This window comes from Protopterus annectens, chromosome 8.part0, assembly GCF_019279795.1.
Source record: "Protopterus annectens isolate FY-2018-M chromosome 8.part0, PAN1.0, whole genome shotgun sequence".
In the NCBI taxonomy this organism is placed as follows: domain Eukaryota; kingdom Metazoa; phylum Chordata; order Ceratodontiformes; family Protopteridae; genus Protopterus; species Protopterus annectens.
In genome coordinates, this window is record NC_056741.1 from 1,944,848,633 (window position 1) to 1,944,868,682 (window position 20,050).

The 20,050-nt window shown below is 43.3% G+C and overlaps 1 protein-coding gene across 1 annotated transcript in view; it reads right to left on the minus strand.

Annotated features, from left to right (window-relative positions):
- RANBP10 (RAN binding protein 10) overlaps window positions 1-20,050 on the minus strand; it is a 1,949,085-nt gene that overhangs the window by 1,236,353 nt on the left and 692,682 nt on the right. Inside the window, exon 5 of the mRNA XM_044081464.1 lies at window positions 3,838-3,860. Within this exon, the coding sequence (XP_043937399.1) occupies window positions 3,838-3,860 (23 nt within the window). The remainder of the gene's footprint in view (window positions 1-3,837; window positions 3,861-20,050) is intronic.

The window sequence follows — 20,050 nt, forward strand, 5'->3', positions numbered from 1 at the left end:
CACATTTCTCCAATCAGGCACAGTATAAAAAGCTAAATAAATTGAGAATAAACCTCTATACCACCTATTGGATCTGGATGCAGATAAACAAAACAGGGAAGGCTACCTCCACAAAGAGGCCAGTCAACAATGGTGTCCAAGGTTCTGTGTTGGGACCTCTCCCATTTGACATTTACTTTTCTGAAGTAAAAGACAATACCAAAGGGCTCTGCTCTGGCTGATTAAGTTTGCAGATGACTGCAAGTAAGGAGCAGTCATCAAATCCTCAAGTGATTTAGCCATCTTACAGGAAAGTTTGTCTCATAACTAGTGTCAACATTATGGTCTGAAAGTAAATGTCAAAAAATGCATTACTGCATCCTTTGGGAAGTCATCTACCTCAGGGAACTACCACAATGAAAATACTCTAAGAGTTGACTCAGTTGTACAGGATTTGGGAACTTGTGTGGACCGTGACCTAAATTTTGACCAACATGTGCCTACTGTTGTAAGAAAGCCCTTCTACAGTGCACGTTCTATAAACAAAGGGATTGTGTCTAGATCGAAGGATGTCACTGTCTCTTTTTCTTCAGCCCTCATGAGACCAACCATCGAATATAATGCCCCCTTTGGCATGCATCTGTCCGGACACATGCAACAACTGGGACACCCACAGAAATACCTTACTAAAGGCCTAAGCAACATGTCCTACAGGACTGACTCAAAGCCCAGTCACTGTACTAGGTATCCTATAGACTGCTAAGCGGTGATCCGTGTCTGGCATACAACGCATCCTCTGACCCACTGCTAATGATTTAGGGCACATCAGCAAGTCAAATAGCATAAGAAATACTTAGCCTAGGGATCTAAACCTCTGATGCATCATCAAGACAACAGTTTGGACAAACAGGTATACTTCACAGAGGATACTGCTGCTGTGGAACAGACTCCCCATCCACATAAAACAAAGTTTACCACTGTCTACATTCAAGTTCAACTTAGATCTATGGAGGGGGGAAAGAACATTTACCCTAGGACTGCCCCCTGTACTACTAATGGACAGAGGGAGCTCCTAAATGCTTCATCCTATGCATGAGTCCCCTCAAAGTATTCTATGGTATGATCCCAGTTATTCTTATTAGGGATAATAAATAATTATCGACCATGGGATGGATGAGGCCGATCTATAATCAAATGGGATAAATTATTTTGAGCACAAGAAGGGAAATTAACCAAGCTTAAAATTTGGCATGTGAGGGCAGTTAGCCTAGTACTTACCTATGAACCAGGGCAATTACTTTTTCACATAGGGCCATGTAGGTTTGGATAGTTTTTTTTTTCCTTAAATAAAATCATCACTTAAAAACTGCATTTTGTGTTTACTTGGGTTATCTTTGTCTAAAATTTACATTTGTCTGATTATCTGAAACATTTAAGTGTGACAAACATGCAACAAAATAAGAAATCAGGAGGGGTGAAAATACTTTTCCATTGCACTGTAATTATCTGGACAGAAAATGAAGAGCATTTGATTCTGACGTACAACCTTGATCAAGGGCCAGTGGAAGAGATGGTAGTAGCCGGAATGTGAATGGTTCATGGCAGATTTAAGGAAATACTATTTCATGGAATGGTAGATTCCTGAATGTACTGCATTAAACAGTGACACTGTGTAAGTCAATACTGGAATTCAAAGCTTTTTGACACTGAACAAAGAAAGGTACAACATTCACAGAAACCATGCATCGACTATGGGTCCCATCCGCATTTTCATACAAATGTATTTATGTTAGTGTGGTGAGACAGAAGGTTGAGAAGAAGCTAGAAGTAAGGAAACACTAACTGGGCATACCTAGATTTTCAGAAAGCATATGACAAGGTCCCAAAAAAGATGATTTGAGCAGTCCTGCAGTGGTTCAAAGTCCAGAAGCACTGGTAGAATTAGTGCAAGCTATCTATACGGATCCAATGACTCAAGTACAAACACAGTGTTTGGTCTCACAGAGGGGTTCCCAGTGGAACTGTGTGCGCATCAGGGTTCAGCTTTGGAGCCCACTGTTTATACGGTGTAGCAAACACGTTTGTAGATGATGTGGCTTTACAGGCAGACTCTGAGCAAGAACTTTAGCAAAGGCTAGGGGAATGGAATTCAAAACTGAAGGTACATGGGATGAAACAAAGTACAGATAAGACAGCTGTAATGGCAGGTAATGGCAGCAAATGGTGGAGTTTAGAAGAAGCTGAGAACTGAGACAAAAGGGAAAGTAGGAGAATAGGCTAACAGCTTCAAGTATCTGAAAATGGTTGTTGAAGAGAAAGGAAGTCTGAACAATGAGGTCAAAGTCAGAATAAGAGGGGCTCCAGCCAAACTGGGAGCGTGTGTCGTGTAGTATACGACACAAAAATGCCAAAGATACAAAACAGTGATGCGACCAGTACTACTGTATGGCATGGAAATCTGGGCAGTAAAGGCAAAGCAATTGAGGACGCTAAAGGCAATGGAGCTGAAGTGCCCAAGACAGATGGTAGGGTGCACACTGTAGGACAGACAAAGAAATAAAGAGCATAAGTCAAAGTAGCTCCAATTGCATAAAAGGTCAGAGAATAGATTATGGTGGTTCGGGCACATGTGCAGAAAAGCAAAAGAAAATCTGATGAAGATTTGGGACAGAAAGAAGGCAGAGAAAAACAAGGGTGTCCAAAGAGGTGGATAGATTGTGTGAGTGAAGAACTGCGGGAGTAGAGCATGATTGCAGAAGGAAGGAGAGTGGCACTTAGACAAAGATGGCAACAGTTGACACAACTCCCCAACCATGGAAGAAAATGGGAAAAGGGGGTTGATAATGATGTATTTGTGTTACTGCTTCTGAACTGCTACAGCCAGCAGCAGTGGTGTGCTCAACAACTAAGGGAACTTTCTGCTCAAGACTTCCATATGACATCTATTTTAGTGAAGTCTTCAACACTAATTTCTGCTTTTCAAAAATGTGATATTCTTCCAGGGCTGGCTTTCTATTCTGACAGCATTACATGGGCAAACATATTTTAACAATCATTTTGCATGGCTTTGCAATCACTGACGGACTTTACTAAGATGTGTGTACTTAAATGGCACACACACACACTGCAAGGGTGTGTGAAGTCTGCACAGTACCAACAGCACTAGCTGAGAAAATAAATGACTGTACCACATCTCCGGCACAGTGTTGTACTGATCAATAAATCAGCTCTGTTAAAGTGTAATCACACAAGGTACAACTATTAAAAAATACATTTAAAAGAAAAGATGTAGTAGATTGTGCTTTAGCTTCTCAGTTAAACATGCTTTTGACAAATTTCAGTTTTTTTATAATAGTTCTTGGTAAAATATGATTTGTTTCACATGCCAGTCATTAGCTTTACATAAACCACAGTAATCCCTCAACAACATTACAAAAGGAAAAAGTACTACACATTGGGGTACTATACGATGGGGCTATGAAACAATCAGTGAATGCTTTTAAGTTTTACTAGTCACATAGTACGATTTACATTATTCTTTTTTAGTAATATATTGTTAAAAGCAATCAATATTCTGAAATAATGTATAAATCATGAGACTACAATAAAAAGTAAATAAATTATTTTCTCAACAATCGTGACTTGAACAGCAACATACAAAAAGGGAGCAATAAACTAGTTACTTGCAGTACATAATTGAAACCATGAGTAAACTGAACACAGACGGGGTTCCCTTCCCACAAATCACACTAAATGGGAACTTGTATGAACATATTTTACAATTCTGAAAGACCAGAGCATAATAAAGCATAAGACGGGGTAAAAAAAGGCATGCATGAAGTAACAAGATTTACTTACAGGAAGATCTGTAAATGCTACACCTGGAAGAAAACACAAAAGACAAACATTACAACAAATTCAGTTTGCAAACCAAAATTACAAACAATTTAATAACTTTACAACTGTTTTTTTCATACAAGATGCATCCTGAAAAAAACGCAACCAGCTATGAATATGTTTTTAGCAACAATTAGTATGTGAAACAAAAGTAAGACGCGGTGGTGCAGCGGTTAGCGTCGTCTCCTCACAGCAAGAGGTTCTCCCGTTCAATTCTCGGCTGGAGCGCCTTCTGTGTGGAGTCGGCATGTCCTCCCCAGGGTCGAGTGATGTTAAAGACATGCAGGTAGGTGCGAGCGTGAATGGGCATGCCTTCGTTGAAGGTTGGGCATCGGGCTGGCAACTCGGCACTGTAAAAATCCACTGCCAATCATGAGCAGACCAGAGTTCCACTGTGGCGACCCCTAACCGGGAAAAGCCAAAAGTCTTAGTATGTGAAACAAAACATCAGTAGCAAATGAAAATCAAGTTGCACCACCACTGTTTTAATAACTTGGCAATTAATAATAATCCCTTGTCCAGCCATCCACAATCAATTTTCCCATTTTTGCACATGGTCTTGGGGGTCCCATCATCTAGGGCCAAGGTTTACACCATCAGTGGCTAGCCCTGCCGCAGGATAATATAAAATTAAATTTAAATACAACGAATATAAGTTTAGTGTGACAAATGCCACACGCCACCTCCCTAAGAATTCTGTCATTAGTGAATGATTATCTCCAATACACCTCCGTTTCTTCACTTGTGAGAAGCTAGTAATCATTCCTGAAAGCCATCATGGACAATAGAAATAGAAGCCAACAGGACTTTAACTGTGGGAAAAACTACAGCCCAAATCAAAGATGAAGGCAAAAAAAAAAAACACAGAATGATTGAAAATGGAGTCGAGAATGGGTCAATGAGTGACTGTGGGCAAACCCAGGATATAAATCTCTTCATTTACTGTGACAGATTGTACAAGGTGGGATCCTTTCGAGAAGCAGTTGGTAGCTAGACTACCTCTACAGGGAGTAAATTATCACTGGCCATCACAGGAACTGGAGAAACCAAACAGTTTTAAATTGTGTAGGTCCAGGTGAGGCTTCCCAGAGGCTTGAAATCAGCTCCTGAGAGGGATCCAGGGTCCAGACAGGTTTCCCTGACATAATGAAACTATATCAGTCTAGGTTAGAAGGGGGCTATGAGGATAACAGCTGCCTTGAACTTCATTTGTCTGCAGAAATCTAGGTAGTAAAAACAGAGGTGGATAAGCATGTATAAAGGCGCTCAGGGGGCCACTGCTATGATAAAGTGACCCTTGGTGACTGTTCCGGAAAAGGGACCATGGTAAAGCAGCTGGTGCATTCGGTGTTGTACAAGGAGGCAATCAGATCACAGCAAGGAGTGCCCCAGTGACTGAATATCTGGCTGGCTATCACTGAAATGAGGGTCCACTCATGAGGCATAAGTAGATCTCTGCTGAGCCTGTCCAAAAAACAACGGAGTACTCTTGCCATACACGTTGCTACTAGAAAACCGTGTGAAGCTGTCACCCATTGCCAAACACTCACTGCTTCTCATCTTAAAATGGCAAGATCTGGTTCCTCCTTGCTTGCTGATGTACCAAACTATGATCATGTTGTCCATTTGCAAAGATATAGTGCCCTGGTGAAGGCAGCCTGGAGTTCCTACAACCCTAGGAGGTCTGCCCTTAAAAACAAGACATTTATGCAAATAATGGCCTCATTGTCCATCCATAAGCCTTAGACCATTCTCCCTTTGTAATGGATACCCCACAACCAATGGAAGACGTAGCCATGGCTACTGTAGCTACTGGGAGGGACGGAAGGAAAGGAAAGATTTGCTTGAGTGCACCACTGGAGGTTGCAACCCCCCCACTTTAGGTGCTTTCTGCATGAATTTGTTATAATAGTTTTGGAGCGGGTATAAATGCACGGTGATCACTGTGCTTGAAACAGTCATTAAAAGACCTTCAAGTGGAAATGAGCAAAGTGCACCCTTATGATCAATGATGCCATCAGGCCTAATGACCTAAGAGCAAAACTGCTTAGAGGAGGTGAGAAGTAGGGAGTGGACTGCTGATTGCAAGGTCTGCTGTTGTAAAAGTAATGCTATCAATAAAGTGGTGTCTGAATGACACGCTATAAAGTTGCTTCTCTGAGCTGGTTAAAGACTGGACTTCTACAGGCTTACCGAAATTCCCACATAATTGGCAAAATTTGAGTAGCAGTCCCTGTTTTCCAGGGGAGAGACTCCATCAAGGGGGCAACCAAGAGTCAGTTGTCTAGGTATGCGAAAAGTTTTGTATCCCAGATGTGTCAGATGAACTGTTATGACAGATATTTACTGAACACCTTGGGGCTGTGGTGAGACCAAGTGGTAAGATTCTGAACTGATGAGGACTGCATCCTATTCATAAACATAGGAACATTGACTTTCACAATCTTGATGTGAAACCAGTGTCTTGGAGATCCAGGGAGCACATCTATTTGTTTGCTCTGAGACGAGAGAGAATCAAATAACCCGTGAAGGCTCTAAATCGGGTCTTGCACACATACTTATTTAGAAGACTGAGGTCCATAACAAGCCTGAGGACCACAGTTTTCTTTGGAACCAAAAAGAACTTGGAATAAAATCCTGACCCTCTCTGATATGCTGAGGCTGCTTTGACGGGACTCTTGGCAAGAAGGGAAGCCATCTCTTTTTCCGTGACTTTTGCTAGATGGGGTGGAATACTGGCATTGGATTACTGGCCTGGGAAAGGGTTACAAAAAAATGAAATAGAACAGACTATTTATATCATCTTCTCTTACCAATGCATCTTACCTGATGGTCTGCCATGCTACTGGGTATACGGACAGATGACCCCCAACTGCCTCCAGAGTGGAGCAGTCAGGCCGACCTTCAGGGATTTTGTGGTCTCATGTTTGAAAAGGGCCTATGATATAATGGTTTTGCAGACCCCCCTGGCCTCTGGGCCTGCATCTACTGAAGGAGCAAACTCTGCTGCAGCCTCCCCTGTCCGGTTAGTTAAGCTGTGGATGCTAAGACTTCAAAAACCAGAGTAAACAAGGTCCTTTTTGATTGCTGTTGCATGATCTCTGTGGAACCTCAACTTTCACCATACAGCAGAAAGATTCTTACCATCCTGCTCAAACTTCTGCATTTTCTAATTCACAGATGGGTCAGATCAAAAAACATACTTGTCAATGATGATATAAAGCTGTCTTCAAAATCACACAGGCGCAACCATACATACTATCTCAAGGCTATACCAAGTCCTGGCTACTCTGTCTGCCATGTTAAGCATCAGGAGCAGGAAGAGGTTTGTGATACTAGACACAGCAGACAATGTAACCTCCAGCTGCTTACTGGACCTCTTAAGTGCAACTTTCAGAGTAGCTAGGGCCCTGTTGGGAGAAATCTCTCTAAAACCGGTTCATGAGCAGATGTATGCCTGCTTCATTGAGTAAAATGCCCCCTTTGGTATGTACCTAACCAGGCATATCCAACAATCGGAATGTCCACAGAGGTTTCTCACTAAAAGAATACAGGGCATAAGTAAAACGTCCTATGCAGACCATCTCAAGGGTCTATTGCTGTATTCAGTCTCCTACAGGCTTTTGAGGGGAGCTCTATGCCTGGCATACAGGGCATTGTCAGACCCCATTCTGATGAAGCTCCTGCATATCCACAAAACAAACAGCAACAGAACGACCTATTCTAAAGACTTAAACATTGCCTGTGATATAAACAGGACTTGGTGGAGAGATAGGAATGCGTCCCAGAGACTACACAGTCTATGGAACACGCTCCCCATCCATGTGAAGCAGAGCTCCTCTCTAACCCAACTCAAGTGCAACTTGGACAATTGGATGGGAAACCAGAAATTCATTCCTGGTTTGGTATCTATGTCTCTAATGGACACAGGTAACTTGTAAATGGTTCATCTCCCAGGCCCATGCTTACACTTATCAAGGGTATCAGTCAGAGATTTGGGATGCATGGCTAGGCTTACAAAGGACCTTGTGGTCACTAACCTTGTAAACACATATGAACCTATGCTTCCCTAGTCTATCGTCCTGGACTCCTTATTGGGGGAATGGACCAAAATAGAGTCTTCAGACAGCTCTCTTTTGGTGGCTGCCCCCACAGTGATGGAGTCAACTGCAGGAGATTTCGCATAATGTTGCTTGTCTAAGTGGACATAGAATCTTGTTGACTGTGTGGATCTACTTCACAGATGATTGGTTCCTGACAACACCTTCTCACTGCTAAGTGAACCAACTCATCAGCTGGAGGGACCAGCCAGGATACAAATGGTGCTGAACAGGCAAACTTCCTACTACTAAGTGATGACCTGTAAAAATTTTAACCCCCTCCCAAACCCTGACAATACAGCTGCCTATGTGGAATTGTTCAGAGAAACCCTGTGCAATCATGTCAATAAATGCATAGAGACAGCTGTGCCTACCAGAAATGAGCCCAGAACTAACTCAAATACAAACCACTCTGGTAGAATCCAAACAAATGGGTTGTACAGCAAAAGAAAAAAAAATCACAGTCAAGATTAGGAAGTGGTAGGCCCAATAATAAAAGCATTCTTCAGTCTAAAACTAAGACAGTAAATTAAGTCTACTAAAGCCAAATCTGAGATAAATACAGCCTGCCAGGCAAACAATAGCTATGGCTGAAACTTTAAAGGTAGCACACAGCAGTCTGCAGAAATTATTGTAAATGGAGTCACCTACTCAGAGTTGGAAGACACAGCAAATCTGATGGCAGACAAATACCCCCAGACACTCCCATAGGATATACCACTAAATAAAATCCCTACAACTAGGGAGCAGGTCCTAATTGCACTAAGGGAAAAAATGCATTCACAGGCCCCAATAATATCCTAGGACACTTCCTAAATAGACAGAAACACGACTTATCAGGACCAATGGAGTCGCAGTTTAACCATAGCTGCCAGATGGGCTTTATGCCACTAGAATGGAGAACTACATGGGTCACCCCTCTACACATAGTCAAGCCATCAATGGACCCCAGAACTACAGACCCACAAGTCTGACTAGTCTTGTATAAAAAGCCATGGAAATAATTAGCACAGAAATCATCAATAAGGGCCTAGAAAACCATAAAACACTAGATCAAACCCAATTTGGTTTTATCAAGGGCAGATTACACATTGTCGACCAGGTGGACTTCTCTGACAAGGTTACTAAGGCAATGGATGAGGGCAAAACTGTGCATATTTTGCCTACCTTGACCTGGCACTCAGGGATTGAAAAACTTACTGTTATAAGCAAAAAACCCTTTGTTGCACACTGGATAGCCAGCTGGCTCTCAGACACAGCCCTGGACCTTAGGATAATGGAAAACACCTCTACAAGGAGACTGGTCACTTGTGGAGTTCCCCAAGGCTTAGTGCTGGGTCTGCTCCTTTTTGGCATCTACTTCTTGAAAGTCAAGGCCAATGTCAAGGGCTTCTGGCTGACCAGGTCTGCAGAAGACTGGAAAACAAGAGCAGTCACAGAATCCCACCAAGACACCAACATCCTACAGGAAAGACTAACACATGACTGCTGCCAAAGCCATGGCTTAAAACTCAGTGCAAAGAAATGCGTGAATAGTACCCTTTGGGAAATCTGCCACCCTAGGAAATTACCTCATCTGTAACACACTCCTAAGAGCTGAAGCAGTAGTCAGCGTTTTGGGTATGTGTGTAGACAGTAACTTGGTTTAGACCAACATTTGTCTAAGGCAGTAAGGAAATCATTCATTGTTGCTCAACTTATAAGCAAGGGCATGTCGTCTACAGCCAAGGACATCATCATTCCACTGTATTAGACCCTCATCAGGCCCATCATGGAGTACAATACCCCCCTTCAGTATGTACCTGATTAGGCACATGCAACACTGAAACATCCACAAAGGTTCCTCACAAAAAGAATACGCACTGCGTAAAAAACAGGTTCTAAGCAACAGTTTGTAAGAAACAGAGTACAGAGAGAGGGCTTTGAGGTAATCTGTGCCTGGCACACAAGGTATCCCTTGATCCCACTCTGATAGACCTTTTGCATATCCACAAAATTAATAGGACCAGAATAACGCAAGCTACAGATTCAACCTTTGCTTATGACAAATAGGACATGTTGGAGGGAGAGGTATGCATCTCAGAATAACCCTGCCCTGGAACAGGCTTCTCATCCATATGAAACAGGGCTCTTCCCTAACCCTATTCAAGAGAGACATGGACCAGTGGATGGAAAATCAGAAATACACCCCATGTCTAGAATGGACAGAGACGGCCTCTAAATCTTGTCCTAGCTTACATGTACCCTTTAAAATAACCTCTAAGGCACAAATTTATAGACAGAATTAAGATGCTTGGCTAGGTTTATAAAGTCTCCAGTGGTCGTTAGCCCAGTATACACCTATGAACAGACCCCATAGGTTTCAAGCAATACCACCTTATCTTGAGGAGGGGTCAGTGGATTTAACTCCCTTCTGGCGCATTACCTCTAATACCTCACTGACAGAAGTGTCCTCTGGAGGAGACTGTGGGGATCCCTCTGGAGCCTCTGAGCCAGTATCTGAGGTGGGGGAGGTCAACAAGAAGTCGGAGTGCATCCACCTGTATGTCCTCTTCTTTGGTACATCAGGGGAGGTGTTTCACCTGACTCTTTACAGAACTAAAGCTACTTCTCTGCAGACAGCTTAAAGGTTATGGGACGATTCTGACAAAGGGACGTCTGACAAGATGATGACAATGGCAAGGGGTAGAATCACAGGGTGGAACCACATCCTTTAGATTCTGTGGAGCTACTCTTTTAGAAGAGGCTATCATCCTTCCCAGCAGTTTAAATTCTTCTTCAACTTCCTCTGGATCTGAGGATGCCACCCCGGCCACCAGATCCATTCCTCCCTTTGGAGGAGCAGTCATTGCTGCCCGACAGGCCCAGAAACTGTGAAGGTGGAAGGCCATGATAAATGAATCAAAACAAAGATCTCAAAAGCTGATGACTCCAACACTATCAATAGAAATAACAGTTGTGTACACTTACCATAAATGTAGATGTTCAAGTGTATTCACTGTTGCAGTCATTACATTTGGGTAATCTGCTGGCAGGTTGCCCAGTCGGCCTGATTAACAAAATCTTGGGTCCTGCGTCGGTTGCTGTCCCTTCTTCCATGACGTCAAGTCGTCAGGGGTACAAGACATGCATCAGATGGCATTACATCAGTTTTTCTTGCCCCAGATGTCAGGTGCCCCCCTAATGGGGAGCAAATAAAATTAAAAACACAAAAATATACCTCCAACCAAAAGCAAATACACCAAAAAGGCTTTTAAGCATAGTAAAAGAAAGTAGAGGTATAGCCAGGGAAAAGTAGGGGGCTGGAGGGAGGGTAACCAGGACTGCAACAATGAATACACTCTAACATCTACATTTATGGTAAGTATACACAACTGTACTATATTCTTCGTGTTTCACTGTTGCAGTCATTACATTTGGGTAGATTCCCAAAGCTATGGTTGGGAGGAGGAGTTTATACAGCATTAGGGCCAGCTATAACTCCCTCCAAAACAGCAGTGGCCAAACCAGCTCTGGATTTAGAGAAAATTGGTAAATGATAATGCTTGGTGAAAATATGTACAGAACTCCAGGTTGCAGCTTCTAGAATATCCCTGATAGGAACACCTCTGAGAAAGGTTACAGAAGTAGATCCAGCCCTGGTGGAGTGAGATCTGACTCCCTGGGGATAGGTTTTCCATGGGGCTTATAGCAGAAATAAATGCAATGGCTTATCCATTTAGAAATGGTTTGTTTTGAAATAGCCTTCCCCTCTGCCCCTGCAGCAAATGCTACCAGCAATTGTTCAGATTTTCTTCGAGATTTAGTCCTTTCCAAGTAGAATCTAAGTTGTCTGCGCACATCCAAGGAATGCAGAATCCATTCCCCTTGGTTCTGAGGATTGGGAAAGAAGGTTGGCAAGTGAATGGACTGATTAAGAGCCACACTGGAAACCACAATGGGCATGAAGGTTGGATTGGTCCTCAGAGATACCCTGTCCGCATGAAAGATGATGAAGGGCTCCACTGCCATAAGGGCCTGTAATTCAGATATCCTTCTAGCTGAAGTGATTGCTAAAAGGAAGGCTGTTTTCAAGAAAGAAATTTTAAGTCTGCAGTATCCGCTGGCTCGAAAGGAGGTAGAGTGAGCTTCTCCAAAACAAAGCTGTTTCTGATTGTTTTGTTCATCCTGTCACAGGATGCAGATATGTGTCTAGATTTTATGCTGATTGTAGATCAATCAACCTGGTTTATGTGGCAGAGTGTCAGACATGTAAATTGTTTTATGTTGGAATGACCACTAGGACCCTTCGTGAGCGCATGCGTGAGCCTGCCTATGCCATTGAGAAAGCCAATACCACCAATGCCTTGGCCAAGCATGTTTTGGACAATGGCTCTTCACATTTTTTCAAGTTCAAGGTCTTGGAATTAGTTCATAAAGGAGGTAGATTGGGCAACATCAGGAACCGTACTGAAGAGAGGGAAGGGAAATGGATTTTGAAGTTACAAGCCCATAGGCTTGGACTCAATGATAGACTAACACTCAAACCCTTCCTTGCTAATAGACCTTTAAAGCACTGATTTTATGTGTTCATTTTTAGCATTTGCTTTTCTTGATGTATGTCTTTAACACAAGTTTTTAAATCATGTTTCTTAATTACTCTCAGCATCTGATTCGTTCTTTTGTAAGTTGTTGATGTTACTCTAAATATATATAAGGGCTGTCTGTTACTGCATTTGATGTCTGATGAAGCGTTGGGTACAACGTGAAAGCGCTTACCACTGCAGTTTTCCTGTTTGTATGGTTTTGTCATTAAACCTTGGATTTTAATCTATCTTCATCTTTTTGGACTGTGATTTTGCTCACTTGTTTGTTTGGATATTTGGACAGAATCCTGTCCCTACAGCTTATGGTGCACACCTCTGATTTTGCTGTTTTCGTGTTCTCCAAAACAAAGTTAAGGTCCCAAGCAGGGGTAGGAGCTCTCCTGGGTGGTCTCAAGTTCTTTGCCCCTCTGAGATACTGCTTGAGCAGGGGATGAGAGAAGAGGGGTAGGTTCTGTGTTACAGTGAGCTGAAATAGCTGAAGCGTGGATTTTAATAGAGGAAAAAGACAGGCCCTTTTGAAGCATCTCAGTCAAGTATTGCAAAATCTGATGTAAATTGGGCGCTGCTGTGTTCATCCCTAAAGATCGGTTCCAGGCACAGAATCTTTTCCATTTCTCAGCAAAAGATTTTCTAGTATTAGGTCTTCTCGCCTCCAAGATGACATTCATCACAGGTTTTCTGAGGGATAAGGGTGATTTTAAGCGATTAGCCAGGCTGCATGGTTCAATGTTGGAAGCTGAGGGTGCAGAATTTGGTTCTCCTGCTGAGACAGCAAGGAAGGGGTCTGAGGCAGGTGCCATGGAGATATTTGCGACACACTGCACAGGAGTGGGTACCAGTGTTGGCGTGGCCAATCTGGAGCAATCAAAATCATTCTTGGTTTGTCCTGTTTGACTTTTAGAAGAACTTTGGAGAGCAGAGGCAGAGGGGGAAAGGTGTAGACTGATAGGTTTTTCCAGCTGAAGGACAGAGCATCCACTTTCCAGGCTTCTTTTTGGGGAGTCCTTGTGCAAAACTTGTCCAAATGGTAGTTCTGGGGGGAGGCAAATAGATCTATGTCTGGGCTCCCCCATTTGCTTGTCAACATGTTGAAAATCCGTGGTTCCAGTTTCCACTTGTGTGGGTCCATGAGATTTCTGTTTAGTCCGTCAGCCAGTGTATTCAATTTTCCTGGCAGGAACTGAGCTTGTAGGTGCACTTGGTAGCTCAAGGCTGTATTCCACAATGCCATGGCTAGTCTCTGCAGAGGGGGTAAAAATGTGTACCCCCCTACTTGTTTATGTACCACATAACCGTGGTGTTGTCCGTCTTTACCATTAGTTGTCCTGGAAGAATGTAGTCCTTGAAGGCTGTCAGAGCATTCTGTACAGCTAACATTTCTTTTTGATTGATATGTAGGTGCATTTGATTTGGGTTCCATTTGCCCTGAATGCACTTCCCTGCCAGGTGAGCCCCCCCATGCATAGTCTGATGCATCTGTAGTTAGGGTTTGGGCGGCAGAGGGTAGTGTGAATGGCAGTCCTCTGCCCACCATAGGAATTCCAAGTGTAGGCAAGGTACAATAGGAATCATTGTTTTCAGGCTGTGACAATGTTGACTCCATAGACTTTTTAAGTACCACTGTAGTTTCCTCATATGCAGTCTTACATATGGAATCAGAAAAATGCAGGAGGTCATGAACCCCAAGGCTTGCAGTATTTGTCTTGCAGATAGCAGGATTTTTGTGGCCACTTGTTTGAAGTAAGTTACCAAACGAATTTGCTTCTCTGGAGTGAGGAAAGCCATCTGGGCAGTTGTATTCAAGCTTGTACCCAGGAATTTAATCTGTTGAAAGGGTACCAGTTGTGATTTCTTCTCATTTATGGTGTACCCCAGACAAGTTAGAACCCTTTTTACAAACGCCAGATGATTTAGAAGTATGCCCTGGTTCTCTGCCTGAATTAGACAATCGTCCAGGTATGGATATAATTGAATATTTCTTTGCCTGCAAAATGCAATAACTGGAGCCAGGCACTTTGTGAATACCCTGGGCACAGTAGACAAGCCAAAAGGCAGTGCAGAGAACTGACAATGCAAGTAGCCTGCTTTGAAGCGTAGGTATCTTCTGCAAGATTCCCTGATTGGGATGTGCAGGTATGCTTCTTTTAAATCTAGGGTTGCCAACCAGGCATCTTTGCCTAGCATAGGAAATAACTGGTGAAGAGTCAGCATCTTGAGTTTTGGAATGTCCAGAAAGTTGTTTAGAGTAGACCGGTCCAGAATTGGACGCCATGATTTGTCTTTTCTGGGTACCAGAAAAAGCCTGGAATAGTAACTTTGTCCCTTTTCCTCCTCTGGTACTAGTTGAATAGCCCCCATGTTTAAAAGGAAAAGTACTTGTTTTTAAGCCTCTGCCCACTGATGTCGGGTAAGATCTGGCCACCCGTTTCGTGTTGGCAACGTGTGGAAATGAAATCTGTATTCCTGGGACACTATTTAAAAGGGGTTATGAGTTCCCAGTTCTTTGCATGAAGAGCAATCTCCCCCCCCCCCCCAAAGGGGCAGCTAAAAGGTAAGTGCTTGCTAATTTTAAAAGGAAGTCATTGAGAATGTTTCCCATAAAGGGGTGTCTTATTTCCACATTAGGAAGCGGAGGCCCCCCCATTTCTTAGTTCTGAGAGTCCCCTGGGACTGAAACCTGGTGTTTTTGGTGTGTCTGGGTTTGGCTTGAGAGGATCTGGAAAGAGCTGGAAAAGACCAATTCTTAGAAGGCCAGTGCCTACTAAATCTTGGAGGTTGCACTTGTAAGAAATCTTTAACAGTTTGCATAGATTTAGCTTTATCTTCCATCTTTTTTAGTTCTTCTTCAGCCTTATTGCCAAACAGACGGTCCTGATTTAAAGGAGCATCCAACAATTTTGCTTTAACATGATCAGACAAAGATTGCTCCTTAAGCCAGGCATGCCTTCTAAGCACAGACCCAGTAACAGCAGCCCTGCAGGAGGCCTCTAAAGAATCAAAACCACACTGCAAAGTATGTTTTCCAACTTGTTCAGCAGAATGCAATAAATCCTGGAAATCTTTATTTTCCACACAGTCAGGAATCAACAACATTTTCTGTTTAAGCAGTCCAATAATATGCTGTTGATATTTTAACATATGAAATTGGCAGTTTAAAGCCCTGATTGCCAAGGTTGCAGAAGTATAAACCTTCTTACCCCATATATCCAGCACCCTGTAGTCTCTATCAGAAGGGGTAGGATTTTTAGCAGTAGAAGCCTTAGTGCCCTTGGGCCCCTGAGAAATGGTTTCTGGATCTGCAACAGGATTTTTGAAAAGGAACTTGTGGGACTCAGGAACCCTGTAGTATCTGTCAGGTTTACTAGGAGCCGGAGGCAGGGAATCAGGGGGCATACTGGATTCCGAAAACACACCAACAAAGTCTAGTACAGGAGGTACAGCCAAGGGCCTACGCGAAGGCAGAAGAATGAAATCCCTAAGCATATTTTTTTGAATCAGAAAATTCCTGACTATCCCAGTGGAAATGCTCCCTTAAGGTATGTAAAGTTTCCCCAAAAGAAAAATCCTCAGGAGGGGAAGCAGAGGGAATGGAGTCCTCTGCATCAGAATCCTCATAAGTAGGTATGGACAAATCCAGGTCATTAGAAGAGTCAGAAGAAACAGAAACCTGATCAGAAGATTCATAATCAAGCTCAGCCCTAGGCCTCTTGGGGGGGGGGGGGGGTGGCTACCCCTGATTAAAGTAATTAGATCTTCAGCCATTTTGATCATTTATTTTTTAGGCATAGGGGCCTGAACATGTGGCCTGGGCGTCGTTTTTTTTTTTTTAGACCTAGATCGAGATTTAGGCCTTAGTAATGAAGGTGGAGTCTATTTAATATGCAAGCCTGAATACACCCTCAGAAGCTGGTGCCTGCACAGCGGCTCAGGACATATCCAAGGTAGAGACATCCAAGAATTCCATAGGTGAAGCCTCTCGCGGCATACCGGACTCAGAATGGGTCTCAGTAGAGGCCTGCGAATCAGAAGCAGTGGGTATCAGGGGCTGCAAAAGCGCCTCACTGAGTACTGGCGAACTGGCGACTGGCTTAGGAGAAGCACCGTCGGCAGTTTTGGACATCAGCGGCCTGTCTCTGTCTTTGTCATTGCGTTTTATCGGAATCCCGGTAGTTGGATGGCTAACCGACATTTCTGGATAATTAAACAGAGAACCAAAATATTTAGAGGCAAAAATGTACCGACGATGGATAATGCGCTGATTAAATAAAGCACAAAACTGACAGCAAGGTACGTCGTGGTCAGGGCCTAGGCAAGGAATACAGTACAAATGGAAATATTTGTGAGGTGTTTGCTTTCCAGAAGTAATGCAATTATTAACTTTTACTGACATCGGTAAGGAGCAAGAAAAAGTTTCCTCAATGGGGTACTTAGCTTTAAGTTGAAGACTTTGGTTCTGAAACTCAAAAACGAAAATTTCAGGAGTCTGCCGACCGGCACTTGCAAACTGCTTCTGCTTCGGGCACCGCACAGCAAGAAAGACTGATGTAATGGCATCGGATGCATGTTTTATACCCCTGATGACCTGACATCATGGAAGAAGGGACAGCAACCAACGCAGGACCCAAGACTTTGTTAATCACGCCGACAGAGGGCAACCTGCCAGCAGATTACCCAAATGTAATGACTGCAACAGTGAAACATGAAGAACATCCAAACCCAATGGCTATAACAACAGAGCAAAACTCACCATCCAGAGTCTTTGGCTCCAAGACTGCATCTACTCTATCAACTCTAGAGTTGAATGAGCTGGATCAGTAATCCCTAGAGCCAAAGTTACAAGGTAGGTCTGCACTAAGGCCACAAGATTTGATTGACACAATGGTTCCAAAACAAGCAGAAGAAAAAGTTGGACTGGTAAAGGAACTAGAAAATGGGAGATTTGGGCAGATTTGATCACCATCGGTGCCAAAGGAGATGGAATGACTCCCATCTCTGAGTCTACACAAATGTCATCACACAGTCCAAACCGGCCTCCAAAGTAGTCCTGTAAGACCTGAAAGTGCTGATGAGGATATAGAAGGAAGGCGTGGATCCAACTTTTCTAAGGCTGATAATTTTCGTGGGAGTCATGAATTGTGGCAGGATCCAATGGTGCTGGATCCAGCAGTGAGGTATATGACACAGTACAGGCTCTGTGTTCAAATTCTGGATCTGCAGAGATTAAAATGAAGCGGAGGATTTGAATCCTGTTTGGAAGGTTTGTCAGAGACTTTTCATTTTAGACACCTCTGGCTCCAGTGGCAGGAGGCCTTTCAAAATTAGTTTGTTCTTTAGGCCAGCCAAAGCCCTAGACCCAAATCCCATACATTTCACAACTCACCGATAAATGGGGGTACACCTAAACAGACCACAAAGAAATCATGCAGGTCTTGTAGAGGTATTTTGTGACAACACATGGTGCACTTTTTAAAGCTATAGGTTCAAAAGTCTAGCCATGCATCCCAAATCTCTGACAAGTCCGAGTACACAAGTGCAAGCAGGAGCTTGGGAAATGAAACTATGACAAGCAGGAGCATAGATGAACCATTTACAGACTTGCCTGTGTCCATCAGAAACACAGGTGCCAAACCAAAGATGAATTTCCTGCTCACCCTCCGACTGTCCAAGTTGCACAAGCAAAGTTTAAGTCTTAAGAATGTGTAATTCTTGTGCCATTTGTTTTGGAGATAAGCAGGAGGGTCATCAGGGTGGGGTTCAACAAAGCCTTGTATGCCAAGCATAGATCTCCCTTCAACAGCCTGTAACAGACAGAACACAAGGACTGGGCTTTGAGGCAGTCTGCAAATGACATGTTACTTATACCCCATATTCGTTTAGTGAGGAATCTCTGTGGACATTCCAATTGTTGGATGTGCTTGTTTAGGTACATACCAAAGGGGGCACTGTACTCAATGATAGGTCTGATGAATGCTGAATACAGTGGAACAATGACCTCCTTGGACCTAGATGCCATACCTTTGTTTAGAAGTTGCACAACACAAAGATTTCTGTAGACATGTGATGGTCAAAGGCAAGATTACTCTCTGTGTGCGCCCCCAAGTCCCTGACTACTGGGTTGACTCTTAGGGGTGTATTGTCAATATGACGGTCAGCAGGGGTGGATGACTTTGCAAAGGATACTATTAAGCATTGCTTGCTATTTAGTTTTAGTCCATGTTTATGTCAGCCCTTCCTGGAGAACACTAGTGTCAGTGAAGGATTCTATGACTGCTCAATTTGCAATCATTTGCAAATTTGGTGACCCAGTGGCCCTTGATGTTGGCCTTGACTTCAGATAAGTAGATGCCAAAAAGGAATGGTCCCAGGACCAATCTCAGAGGGGTTCCAATTGTGACTGGCCTTTTTGTAGAGGTGGACTCCCTAATTCTAACCTCCTGGGTACTGTCCATGAGCCAGATGGCTATCCACCGGGTGACACACTGGTTTATACCTAATCTCCTGAGTTTGTCAACAATGCTAGAATTGGGTATTGTGTTAAATGTCTTGGCCAGGTCAGCGTAGGTAGTGTGAACCATCTTGCCCTAGTCCATTGCACTGGTGACCTTCTCAAAGAAGTCTAACCAGGTTGAGCATGCATGACCTGCCCTTGATGAAACCAAAACTGGGTTTGGTCCAGTGTCTGAGGTTTTCTGTGCAAGTATTCATCATTTCTATGATAACTCATTCCATGGCGTTGCATGAGAGTAGTGAGACGTGTGTTTGTAGCTTCCAGGGTCTACAGATATCTTGGCTTTGTACAGAGGGGTGACTGCTGTTCTCCATGCATGCGGCACAAAGCCTGTTTGGAGGGTACTGTTAAACTGTGAATTCAGATGGAAGAAACTGTTGCAGAAGAGAGGAAAATCCCAGGATGCAAAAAACTCCCTTACCAGCCTCACTACGAAACTGAGATCCCTCATCAAATCCTCCAAAGCTAGTTAAGAAAATAAAATTGCCAAAGATTCCAAAGACGACCACAAGGCATTCTATAACCATGTCAAGAATCTAAATGGCAATGCTCAGATCTGCTCTGAGCTAAAACAGAATGGCATTAAATATACTGATCCCAAGGATATTGCCAATAACCTGGCAGATCGATTCAGTGCCAACTTCCCACCCCCTCTCACCCCCCTAAATGGCCCATCTCAACACCGGAAGATTGCCAAATTCCGGTAATAACGGCTACACAGGTAAAAAATGCACTCTCCAAAGCTAAGAACACAGCATCCATGGGACCAGATGACATCCCAGGCATTGTACTAAATAAACTACGATATGAACTGGCACCTCACCTAAGTGTCATGTTTCATCATAGCCTCACCTCGGGTTTCGTGCCCACTGAGTGGCGCAGAGTAAGAAGTTATGTACTCACCATAACGTTCCATCGGAGTAGGTAAACTTCATTTGTCAGCAACCTATGGGAATCGGATCCGACCTCTGATACGAGCC